The 12979-nt window shown below is 43.2% G+C and overlaps 1 protein-coding gene across 1 annotated transcript in view; it reads left to right on the forward strand.

Moving 5' to 3' along the window:
• The window catches only part of DDX4 (DEAD-box helicase 4), a 169409-nt gene that overhangs the window by 71317 nt on the left and 85113 nt on the right, over positions 1–12979 (forward strand). Inside the window, exon 8 of the mRNA XM_073622831.1 lies at positions 5511–5564. Coding sequence (XP_073478932.1) covers positions 5511–5564 — 54 coding nt within the window. The remainder of the gene's footprint in view (positions 1–5510; positions 5565–12979) is intronic.

A 12979-nucleotide genomic window follows, 5' to 3' on the forward strand; every position in this document is an offset into this window, starting at 1 on the left:
CAGGGGAGAAGGAGACTTTTTTCCACATGTTGGGTGTCAGGAGGGACTCTGTTGTGTTATTTGGAAAGAACAAGGCCCTTTAGACATTCAGATTCGCAATTTGTGCTTTTTTTCAGGCAACAAAAAAGATTGCCAGGCTGGCGGCCACTTGAGCAGAAAGAGCTGTTGCCACCCCTGAACGGATTTGCAAGGCGACAACATGGTCGAGTTTTCACACATTCGTTAAACATTACAGGCTGGACTTCACATCTGCCAGCCATCAGGCGTTTGGCAGAAAGGTCCTGCAAGCTGTTGTCCTGCCCTCAGGGGATAAGTCTCTGTTATCCTCTCAGGTGCTGTCCTGAAAGGTGCCTTGGGAAAAAACCAAGTTAGACTTACCGGTAACTTGTTTTCCAGAAGTCTTTCGGGACAGCAGCATCCCGCCCTATTGTATTTTGTTATACTATTCTGTGACTAACATATGTGTTTGTGTTCCTGCCGGGGCCAGAGGTTCTCTTCTACAACTGAGGTATGGTAGGGAGGTGCCTCCCTTTAAAGTTCTGGAGGAAGAAGGTGTTTCCTATGGTCTGGTGGGAGGAGTCACTATCTCTCAGGTGCTGTCCTGAAAGACTTCTGGAAAACAAGTTACCAGTAAGTCTAACTTGTTTTTTTGTCCCATCAGATAGGGGATGAAAGTCCCCTGTGTAATGGAGGTTTTTGGTGACTGGTTCTCTTTTATGAGATATCTGTCTAATGAACCACCAGTAACCAGGGTGTGTGGAGGCAATTCCGATGGCTGCATAGCCAGAAGTGTGCATTAAAACCCCCTGAAGTCACAGACATGCTATATATGTAAGTGGCAGTAAATGGGTTAAACGCTTATGTCCTGCATACTTTATTTTTTTGGGGACAGTAAGATTGTTTACACATGTGTTTAAAGAATGAAGCAATGCTCATTAACATGCTTATAGCATATATGATGATTTTATGGCGTGTAGCTAAAAAGCATGGAGCTGTGGCTAGGTAAGTTGAATTAACCACTTCAGCCCCGGAAGGATTTACTCCCTTAATGACCAGGCCATTTATTGCGATACGGCACCGCGCTGCTTTAACTGACAATTGCACGGTCATGCAGTGTTAAACACAATTGATGTATTTTTTTCCCACAAGTAGAGCTTCTTTTGGTGGTACTTGATCACCTCTGCGGTTTTTATTTTTTGCGCTATAAACAAAAAAGGACTGACAATTTTGAATAAAAAATATTTTTTACTTTCTGCTATTATACATATCCAAAAAAATATAAATAAACAATTTTATTCATCAATTTAGGCCAATATGTAATCTACATTTTTTTGGTAAAAAAAGTCTCAATAAGCGTATATTGATTGGTTTGCGCAGAAGTTATAGCGTCTACAAATAGGGGATAGATTTTTGAACTTTTATTTTTTGTTTTTACTGGTAATGGCTGCACTCTGTGATTTTTTTTTTTTTTTTTTTTTTTTTTTTTTTTTTTTTTTTAGTGGGACTGCGGCGTACAAATCTGACCCCAAGTGACACTTTTTGGGGACCAGTGACATTATTAGTGATTGGAGCTAAATAAAGCAATGATCGTTGTATAAATGACACTGGCAAAGAAATGGTTTACGCTAGGGGGCGCTTAAGGGGTTAACTGTGTTCCCTGGGTGTGTTCTAACTGTGTGGCGGATGGGCTCACTGGGACAACAGAGATTGCTGTTCCTGATCACTAGGAACAGCATATCCATAATGTCCCCTGTCAGAATAGGGATCCGCCTTGTTTACATAAGCAGATACCCATTCTGATTCTGTATTGTGGGTGGCGGTGGACACTGAATCTGCTTGACCCACGGTGCACATCTGGCGCACCCCCACAGTATCTGTTGTATGAAACGACGTACAGGTACATCATTTTGCACAATAGAGCCGACCTGCCGCTGTATATGTACTGTGGCTGGTCCGCAAGTGGTTTAACCACTTGACCACTGGGCACTTAAACCCCCTTAATAACCAGACCAATTTTCAGCTTTTGGTGCTCTCACATTTTGAATGACAATTACTCAGTCATGCAACACTGTATCTATATGAATTTTTTGTCCTTTTTTTCACACAAATAGAGCTTTCTTTTAGTGGTATTTAATCACCGCTGGGTTCTTTATTTTTTGCGCTATAAAAGAAAAAAGACTGAAAAATCTGTAAAAAAATTATTTTTTCTTCGTTTCTGTTATAAAATTTTGAAAATTAGTAATTTTTCTTCATATATTTTGGCCAAAATTTATACCGCTACATATCTTTGGTAAAAATAACCCAAATTAGTGTATATTATTTGGTCTTTGTGAAAGTTATAGCGTCCACAAGCTATGGTGCCAATATCTGAAAATTGATCACACCTGAAGTACTGACGGCCTATCTCATTTCTTGAGACCCTAACATGCCAGAAAAGTACAAATACCCCCCAAATGACCCCTTTTTGGAAAGAAGACATTCCAATGTATTTAGAAAGATGCATGGTGAGTTTTTTTAAGTTGTCATTTTTTCCCACAATTCTTTGCAAAATCAAGTTTTTTTTTTTTTTTTTCACAAAATTGTCATATTAGCAGGTTATTTCTCACACACAGCATATGCATACCACAAATTACACCCCAAAACACATTCTGCTATTACTCCTGAGTATGGCGATACCACATGTGTGAGACTTTTACACAGCGTGGCCACATACAGAGGCCCAACATGCAGGGGAGCACCTTCAGGCATTCTGGAGCACCCATGCCAATTCTGACATTTCTCTCCTACATGTAAAAATCATCATTTATTTGCTAGAAAATTACATAGAACCCCAAAACATTATATATGTTTTTTTAGCAAAGACCCTAGAGAATACAATAGCGGTCATTGCAACTTTTTATCTCGCACGATATTTGCGCAGCAATTTTTCGAACGCGTTTTTTTTGGGAAAAAAAAATGTTTTTTGCTTTAAAAAAACAAAACAAAACAGTAAGGTTAGCCCAATGTTTTTGCATAATATGAAAGATGAAGTTATGCCGAGTAAATAGATACCTAACATGTCACCTTTCAAAATTGCACACGCTTGTGGAATGGCGCCAAACTTCGCCACTTAAAAATCCCCATAGGCGACGCTTTAAAAATTTTTTACTGGTTACAAATTTTGAGTTACAGAGGAGGTCTAGGGCCAAAATTATTGCTCTCGCTCTACCGATTGCAGCGATACCTCACATGTGTGGTTTGAACACCGTTTTCATATGTGGGCGGGACTTGCGTATGCGTTCGCTTCTGCATGCGAGCACACGGACAGGGGCGCTTTAAAAATTTTTTTATTTTTTTTTATTGTTCATTTTACTTTATTTTAGTTTGACACTTTTTTCCCCCAAAAAAATGTTTTGATCACTTTTATTCCTATTACAAGGAATGTAAACATCCCTTGTAATAGGAATATGGCATGACAGGTCCTCTTTACAGTGAGATATGGGGTCAATAAGACCCCAAATCTCACCTCTAGGCTGTGCCTGAAATTAAAAAAAAAAAAAAAAAAAAAAGATCCTGGCTTCGATCATAGCGGTGAGTCGGTAGAAGCACCGGAGGGCGGCGGGAGGGGGGGATGTCCTCTCTCGCCTCCCGTAAGAACGATCAAGCAGTGTAACAGCCGCTATAATCGTTCTTATGGTGTAGGGAATCGCCGGCTGAAAAAGATGATATCTGAATGATGCCTGTAGCTGCACCCATCATTCAGATATCCCCGCACAAAGTCAAGGACGTCGTATGACGGAAGGCCGTAAGTGGTTAAAACGCTTTTTTTTTTTTTTTTTAACACAAAGTTGTCCATTTATACAATATTTCTAACACATAGCATGTACATATCAAAAATGACACCCCAAAATAGATTCTTCTACTCCTCCTGAGTACGGCGATACCACATGTGTGAGACTTCCACAGCCTGGCCACATACAGAGGCCGGGTATGGCTGAGCATGGCTGGGTATTGCAGAGTATCGCCGAGTATGACTGGGTATCGCCGAGTATGACTGGGTATCGCCGAGTATGACTGGGTATCGCCGAGTATGACTGGGTATCGCCGAGTATGACTGGGTATCGCCGAGTATGACTGGGTATCGCCGAGTATGACTGGGTATCGCCGAGTATGACTGGCTATCACCGAGTATTGCAGAGTATGGCTGGGTATTGCAGAGTATTGCGGGTTATGGCAAAGTATTGCAGATTTTTGCGGGGTATGGCAGATTTTTGCGGGGTATGGCAGAGTATGGCTGGGTATCATTGAGTATTGCAGAGTATGGCTGGGTATCATTGAGTATTGCAGAGTATGGCTGGGTATCACTGAGTATTGCAGAGTATGGCTGGGTATCACTGAGTATTGCAGAGTATGGCTGGGTATCACTGAGTATTGCAGAGTATGACTGGGTATCACTGAGTATTGCAGAGTATGGCTGGGTATCACTGAGTATCGCAGAGTATGGCTGGGTATCGCGGGGTATGGCAGAGTATTGCGGGATATTGCGGGGTATTGCAGGGTATGGCAGTGTATTGCAGGGTATGGCAGTGTATGGCAGAGTATTGCGGGGTATGGCAGAGTATTGCGGGGTATTCCAGGGTATGGCAGAGTATTGCGGGGTATTCCAGGGTATGGCAGAGTATTGCGGGGTATTCCAGGGTATGGCAGAGTATTGCGGGGTATTCCAGGGTATGGCAGAGTATTGCGGGGTATTCCAGGGTATGGCAGAGTATTGCGGGGTATTCCAGGGTATGGCAGAGTATTGAGGGGTATTCCAGGGTATGGCAGAGTATTGCGGGGTATTGCAGGGTATGGCAGAGTATTGTAGGGGTATTGCAGGGTATGGCAGAGTATTACAGGGGTATGGCAGAGTATTGCAGGGGTATTGTGGGGCATACCATAGTACTGTGGGGCATTGCAGAGGGCATTGCAGAGCATTGCAGGGCATGCAGAGTAGTGGGGATGGCTGAGCATGGATGGATGGATGGCTGGATGTCTCTGTGCAGCGCTGTGGGCACTACACATGCAGCCCACAACGCTGCAGCCATCCATCCATCCCCCTCTCCGCTCACAGTGTACCGATCGGTACACAGAGGGGAGGAGAGGAACCGGCGTCATCAGATGACGCCGGTTTGTTTACATGTGATCGCTCCGTCATTTGACGGAGCGATCACATGGTAAACGGCCGCGATTAGCGGCCATTTACCGGGATCCGTGATGCGCCGGGTCCTCTGGACCCGGCGGTCACGGATGCTCTCGAGTGCGCGCCCTAGGGGGCGCGCGAGAGCAGAATTCTGGGAGGACGTCCCTGGACGTCCTCCCAGAGTTAAACAACCGCCCTGTAGCCGTCATTTGGCTATGGGCCGGTTGTTAAGTGGTTAAAGTGTTTTTGATTTGTGGTCCTCAGTTACAGTTTAGTCCTGCTGTTCTGCTTCTACTTCTGTTCTTAAAATCCCTGTTAAATTTAAAGTGTTTTTTTTTTTTTTTTTTAGAAAATGGGACAAGTGACGATAATCGTAGGCGTGGTGGTTTTCAGCGAAGAGGTGGTAAGCAGAATTTGTATTGCCAAATTTTTCATATTTCTTTAGTCATGATTTGAATGAGATTAACCTCTTAATTTGTATATGTGTATATATTTCTAGTCCCTTCCTTTCTGCCCTCTGCATAAAATTAATAATTTTAAGTAGTTTTGGGTATGAAAGAGAACATCCAGCGTTGGGGCTCAGTTCACTCCACCGTGACTTGGGAGCTGACTTGGGGGACCGTATGACATGTGAAATCACATGTTGGTCAGTGAGAGCTATCTTAACCACTTCACACCAAAGCACATAACCTGTGCGTCATTTGGTTGAAGTGCTTATGCAGGGGGGATGACTGCAGCCGCGGGCATCACCCGGTACCTTTTTTTTTAATATAATTTTTTTTTAGAGCTAGTGGTCGACTTTCTCACAATAACTGATGCAGCTAATGAGCCACTCGGCTGGGGAGAGGACGCCCGCCACTCTGGCCGGGTCTCCTGTCGCATCCGGAATTAAAAAAATAAGAAAAAAAAAGTTAAAGCACCTCGTCCCTCTATGTACTCGTGCACCAAAACACATATGTAAGTGGCACCCACAAATGTAAACAGTGTTCAAATCGCACATGAGAGGTATTGCTGCGATCGTTGGAGCAAGAGTAATAATTCTAGAAAAATAACTCTAAACAGGTTAACATTAAAAATATTTAAACATCATCTGTAGATATTTTTTAACCACTTCAGCCCCGGAAGGATTTACCCTCTTCCTGACCAGAGCACTTTTTCCAATTTGGCACTGCGTCGCTTTAACTGCTAATTGCGCGGTCATGCAATGCTGTACCCAAACGAAATTTGCTTCCTTTTCTTCCCACAAATAGAGCTTTCTTTTGATGGTATTTGATCACCTCTGCTGTTTTTATTTTTTGCGCTATACACGGAAAAAGACCGAAAATTTTGAAAAAAAATGATATTTTCTACTTTTTGTTCTAAAAAAAAATCCAATAAACTCAATTTTAGTCATACATTTAGGTCAAAATGTATTCGGCCACATGTCTTTGGTAAAAAAAATGTCAATAAGTGTATATTTATTGGTTTGCGCAAAAGTTATAGCGCCTACAAACTAGGGTACATTTTCTGGAATTTACACAGCCTTTAACCACTTCAGCCCCGGAAGGATTTACCCCCTTCCTGACCAGAGCACTTTTTACAAATTGGCACTGCGTCGCTTTAACTGCTAATTGCGCGGTCATGCAATGCTGTAACCAAACGAAATTTGTGTCCTTTTCTTCCCACAAATAGAGCTTTCTTTTGATGGTATTTGATCACCTCTGCTGTTTTTATTTTTTGCGCTATACACGGAAAAAGACCGAAAATTTTGAAAAAAAATGATATTTTCTACTTTTTTGTTCTAAAAAAAATCCAATAAACTCAATTTTAGTCATACATTTAGGCCAAAATGTATTTGGCCACATGTCTTTGGTAAAAAAAATGTCAATAAGTGTATATTTATTGGTTTGCGCAAAAGTTATAGCGCCTACAATCTAGGGTACATTTTCTGGAATTTACACAGCCTTTAATTTATGACTGCCTATGTCGTTTCTTGAGGTGCTAAAATGGCAGGGCAGTACAAAACCCCCACAAATGACCCCATTTTGGAAAGTAGACACCCCAAGGAAATTGCTGAGAGGCATGTTGAGCCCATTGAATATTCATTTTTTTTGTCCCAAGTGATTGAATAATGACAAAAAAAAAAAAAAAAATTACAAAAAGTTGTCACTAAATGATATATTGCTCACACAGGCCATGGGCATATGTGGAATTGAACCCCAAAATACATTTAGCTGCTTCTCCTGAGTATGGGGATACCACATGTGTGGGACTTTTTGGGAGCCTAGCCGCATACGGGGCCCCGAAAACCAATCACTGCCTTCAGGATTTCTAAGGGCGTACATTTTTGATTTTACTCCTCACTACCTATCACAGTTTTGAAGGCCATAAAATGCCCAGATGGCACAAACCCCCGCCCAAATGACCCCATTTTGGAAAGTAGACACCCCAAGCTATTTGCTGAGAGGCATGTTGAGTCCATGGAATATTTTATATTTTGACACAAGTTGCGGGAATGTGACAATTTATTTATTTTTTTTTTTTTTGCACAAAGTTGTCACTAAATGATATATTGCTCACACAGGTCATGGGCATATGTGGAATTGCACCCCAGAATACATTCTGCTGCTTCTCCTGAGTATGGGGATACCACATGTGTGGGACTTTTTAGGAGCCTAGCCGCGTACGGGACCCCGAAAACCAATCACCGCCTTCAGGATTTCTAAGGGTGTACATTTTTGATTTCACTCTTCACTGCCTATCACAGTTTCGGAGGTCATGGAATGCCCAGGTGGCACAAACCCCCCCCAAATGACCCCATTTTGGAAAGTAGACACCCCAAGCTATTTGCTGAGAGGCATGGTGAGTATTTTGCAGCTCTCATTTGTTTTTGAAAATGAAGAAAGACAAAAAAAAAAATTTTTTTTTTTCTTTTTTTAATTTTCAAAACTTTGTGACAAAAAGTGAGGTCTGCAAAATACTCACTATACCGCTCAGCAAATAGCTTTGGGTGTCTACTTTCCAAAATGGGGTCATTTGGGGGGGGGTTTGTGCCACCTGGGCATTCCATGGCCTCCGAGACTGTGATAGGCAGTGAAGAGTGAAATCAAAAATTTACGCCCTTAGAAAGCCTGAAGGCGGTGCTTGGTTTTCGGGGTCCCGTACGCGGCTAGGCTCCCAAAAAGTCTCACACATGTGGTATCCCCGTACTCAGGAGAAGCAACAGAATGTATTTTGGGGTGTAATTTCACATATTCCCATGGCATGTTTGAGCAATATATCATTTAGTGACAACTTTGCGCAAAAAAAAAATTAAAAAAAAAAAAAAATTTGTCTCTTTCCCGCAACTTGTGTCACAATATAAAATATTCCATGGACTCGACATGCCTCTCAGCAAATAGCTTGGGGTGTCTACTTTCCAAAATGGGGTCATTTGGGGGGGTTTTGAACTGTCCTGGCATTTTATGCACAACATTTAGAAGCTTATGTCACACATCACCCACTCTTCTAACCACTTGAAGACAAAGCCCTTTCTGACACTTTTTGATTACATAAAAAAATATTTTTTTTTTGCAAGAAAATTACTTTGAACCCCCACACACCTATATATTTTTTTTAAAGCTAATGCCCTACAGATTAAAATGGTGGGTGTTTCATTTTTTTTTTTCACACAGTATTTGCGCAGCGATTTTTAAAACGCATTTTTTGGGGAAAAAACACACTTTTTTCAATTTTAATGCACTAAAACCCACTATATTGCCCAAATGTTTGATGAAATAAAAAAGATGATCTTAGGCCGAGTACATGGATACCAAACATGACATGCTTTAAAATTGCGCACAAACGTGCAGTGGCGACAAACTAAATACATTTTTAAAAGCCTTTAAAAGCCTTTACAGGTTACCACTTTAGATTTACAGAGGAGGTCTACTGCTAAAATTACTGCCCTCAATCTGACGTTCGCGGTGATACCTCACATGCATGGTGCAATTGCGGTTTACATTTGACGCCAGACCGACGCTTGCGTTCGCCTTAGCGCGAGAGCAGGGGGGACAGGGGTGCTTTTTTTTTTTTTTTTCTTTATTATTATTATTATTATTATTATTAATTTTTTTTTTTATCTTATTATTATTAACTGTTCCTTTCATTTTTTTTTTTAAATCATTTTTATTGTTATCTCAGGGAATTTAAATATCCCCTATCATAGCAATAGGTAGTGACAGGTACTCTTCTTTGAAAAAATTGGGGTCTATTAGACCCTAGATTTCTCCTCTGCCCTCAAAGCATCTGACCACACCAAGATCGGTGTGATAAAATGCTTTCCCAATTTCCCAATGGCGCTGTTTACATCCGGCGAAATCTAAGTCATAAAATGCTCGTAGCTTCCGGTTTCTTAGGCCATAGAGATGTTTGGAGCCACTCTGGTCTCTGATCAGCTCTATGGTCAGCTGGCTGAATCACCGGCTGCATTTTCAGGTTCCCTGTTGAGACAGGAGAGCCAGAGAAAAACACGGAAGACGTTGGGGGGGGGGGGGGGGGGGGGCATTCCTCTCACTGCTTGTAAAAGCAGTCTAGAGGCTAATTAGCCGCTAGGATTGCTTTTACATGAAAGCCGACCGCTGGCTGAAAAGAATGATACCAAGATGATACCTAAACCTGCAGGCATCATTCTGGTATAACCACTCAAAGTCTTGAATGGCGTACCTGAAGACAAAAAAATGGTTAACAATAAAGCACAGTAAACGGTAAAGTATAAAAAATTGCATACCTGAAAAGCAAACATGATAAAACATAATAACAATAAAACATTGCAGAATAGAATACAGTAAAAAAAAGCAGAACAATAGAGAGAGAACAATAAAACGACAACTATTTTTTTTTTTTTTATATATTTTTTTTTTGTTTTTTTTGTTTTTTTTTTTTTTACACTTTATTTTGTAACTGTAACTTTTAGAACTGTAACCGGTTCCAGGCTCGGGTCTCTCCAAAATGCGATGGCATCTTGGGAGACCCTGTGAAAGTGTGCCTAGTCTGTGCAATGCTGTACCCTACGCTAATACTCAACTAGTGTATGGTAGCGTTCAAAACATTCACCAATGCAAAGACCAGGATTGTCAGGACAGGAGGGACAATAATAGCGGGTGTCACGCCTATATCCATGCTTGCTGCAGACACGACATCTTTTTTGGGGGGTTCGCTGGGTAGGGGTACTCGGGAGGACATAAAGAAAATGCCTCTCATGCAGCTGACTGCATTTGGTTGGGGATGTGAATGGGGGAAGTACGGGCGCTGCAGAAGCGGTGGGTTCCCAATTAGGATTGGCGAATGCAGCAGGAAGGGCATTATGGGCACGACGGGCCTGTGTTTGTCTTTTTGGTGACAGCGGGACACTACTTGTGCTTGCCACCTCACCAGCTTGAACTGCACTTATGGGACTCGCCACGTCACCAAGTGTTACTGCAGTGCTGGTTTGACTACGACCGGGGTGTACTAGGCCGCTGGTGCTTGCCAGTTCACCAAAACGCTACAAAAAAAACTGTTACCGATCGCAGGGATCAGGCCTGACTCTGCAAACGCTGCAGTTATGCGTTTAGTGTTTTGTAAGTGACAGTGATCGATCGATACTGCACTTGGGTGGGCTGGGCCGGGCGGAGGGGCAAAACGCAGGTGCTAGCAGGTATCTGGGCTGATTCCGCTAACACTGCGTTTTTGGAACCCTAAACTGCTGGGGACGCTAGGATAGATCTGATCGGATCAGATATTGATTTGTTCAGATACTATACCACTAAGGGAGGTGTACGGTGCGTGCGTGGGTGTTAGCGCTACTGGCACTAACCTGACGCTGCCTGGGGCTGGTGCTTGTCAGTTCACCAAAACGCTACCAAAAAAACTGTTAGCGATCGCAGGGATCAGGCCTGACTCTGCGAACGCTGTAGTTATGCGTTTAGTGTTTTGTAAGTGACAGTGATCGATCGATACTGCACTTGGGTGGGCTGGGCCGGGCGGAGGGGCAAAACGCATGTGCTAGCAGGTATCTGGGCTGATCCCGCTAACACTGCGTTTTTGGGAACCCTAAACTGCTGGGGACACTAGTATAGATCTGATCGGATCAAATATTGATGCGTTCAGATACTATACCACTAAGGGAGGCGTATGCTGCGTGCGTGGGTTTAGCGGTACTGGCGCTAATCTGACGCTGCTTGGGGCGACGCATATCACCACCGGGCGATCAGGGGGCTAAACCTTTATTCGGTAATAAACGGCGGGTGCGCTGACACTATAAAAAATAAATGAACTAACCAGCGTCACCCGTAACAGTTATACGGTGATCAGTGGTGAAAGGGTTAACTAGGGGGCAATCAAGGGGTTAAAACATTCATTAGGTAGTATATGGGGGGTCCCTGTCGCTATAAAACGGCGACGGCGAACCTAAATATTTACCTCCCTAACTAGCGTCACCAGCGACACTAATACAGCGATCAGAAAAATGATCGCTTGGCGACAGGGGGTGATCAAGGGGTTAAAACTTTATTAGGGGGTGTTAGGGGGGTACCCTAGACCTAAAGGGGGCTAACACTCACTGACCTAACACTGTAACTGTCACAAACTGACACCAATGCAGTAATCAGAAAAAAAAAAACCTGCTTGGTGTCAGTTTGTGACGGGGGGGGGGGTGATTGGGGGGGGGGATCGGGGGTGTAATGTGTGCCTGGCATGTTCTACTGTGTGTGTGTGTGTGTGTGTGTGTGTTTGTGTAACTCATAGTACAGTCTTCTCTCCTCGGCGCCGGAACGGAAAATACCAAGCCGAGGAGAGATGACATCATTTCCTCTGCCTCTGTGTACAATACAGAGGCAGGGAAATGATCCCATTGGCTGGGAGCGATCGCGAGGGGGGGGGGGGCCACGAATGGATGGCCTCGCCGATTTGCCGACCGCCGCAGGCACCGGGGGGTGGGGTGGGGGGGGGGAATCCGATCGGACCCCCCACCCGCGGGCAGACAAGGACGTACCTGTAAGTCCTTTTGCCTGCCCGTGCCGCTCTGAGGACGTATATGTTCGTGCGGCGGTCGGCAACTGGTTAAGTACCGTAGTTGGTCGCTATTCCACAAGTGCGTGCCATTTTAAAGCGTAACATATATAGTATTTTTTTGACAAAAAATTGTGTTTGAAAGACCTACTGCGTAAATACAGTGTGACATAAAATATTGCAACGACTGCCATGTTGTTCTCTAGGGTCTTTGCTTAAAAAAATATATATAATGTTTGGGGGTTCTAAGTAATTTTCTAGCAACAAATACTGATTATAACGTGTAACAAACAGGTGTCAAAAAATAGGCTCCAGAAGTATTTAATTAGCACTACTGAAGTTGACTTTAGAAAAGGTTGCTGGACTGCTTCAAGGCGATTTCTATCTGTCTTATGCCCATAGACTTTAGTGGTTGTTAAGTCACTTTGTTGCCTCCTTCCATCCCCTGTGGTTAATAATGTAAGGAGCCCCTTTGTCTGTGCTTTATAAAAAAAAATGCCGCTATATACCTGATTTTAGAACACTGCTCGGCGCTCACATGACTGGCCGCCTCTCTCAATCTGACAGTGCAGCGTGAGGGGCCGAGAATACTCCCACCGACGTCAGAGGAGGAGAGAGGCGGCTGGTCACGCGAGTGCAGAGCGGTGCTCTGAAATCGGGTATATAGCATTTTTTTTTTTTTTTTTTAATAAAGCAAGCACAGGGGCTCGAGGATTGTATGAGACATTAAATGTAATTTCAGCAGAGGGGAGGGCACTATCACTAGCTGACAGGCAGGGAGGGGGGAAAAGGACAGGAGAGAGCAGGGCT

The sequence above is a fragment of the Aquarana catesbeiana genome, linkage group LG01, assembly GCF_042186555.1.
Source record: "Aquarana catesbeiana isolate 2022-GZ linkage group LG01, ASM4218655v1, whole genome shotgun sequence".
In the NCBI taxonomy this organism is placed as follows: domain Eukaryota; kingdom Metazoa; phylum Chordata; class Amphibia; order Anura; family Ranidae; genus Aquarana; species Aquarana catesbeiana.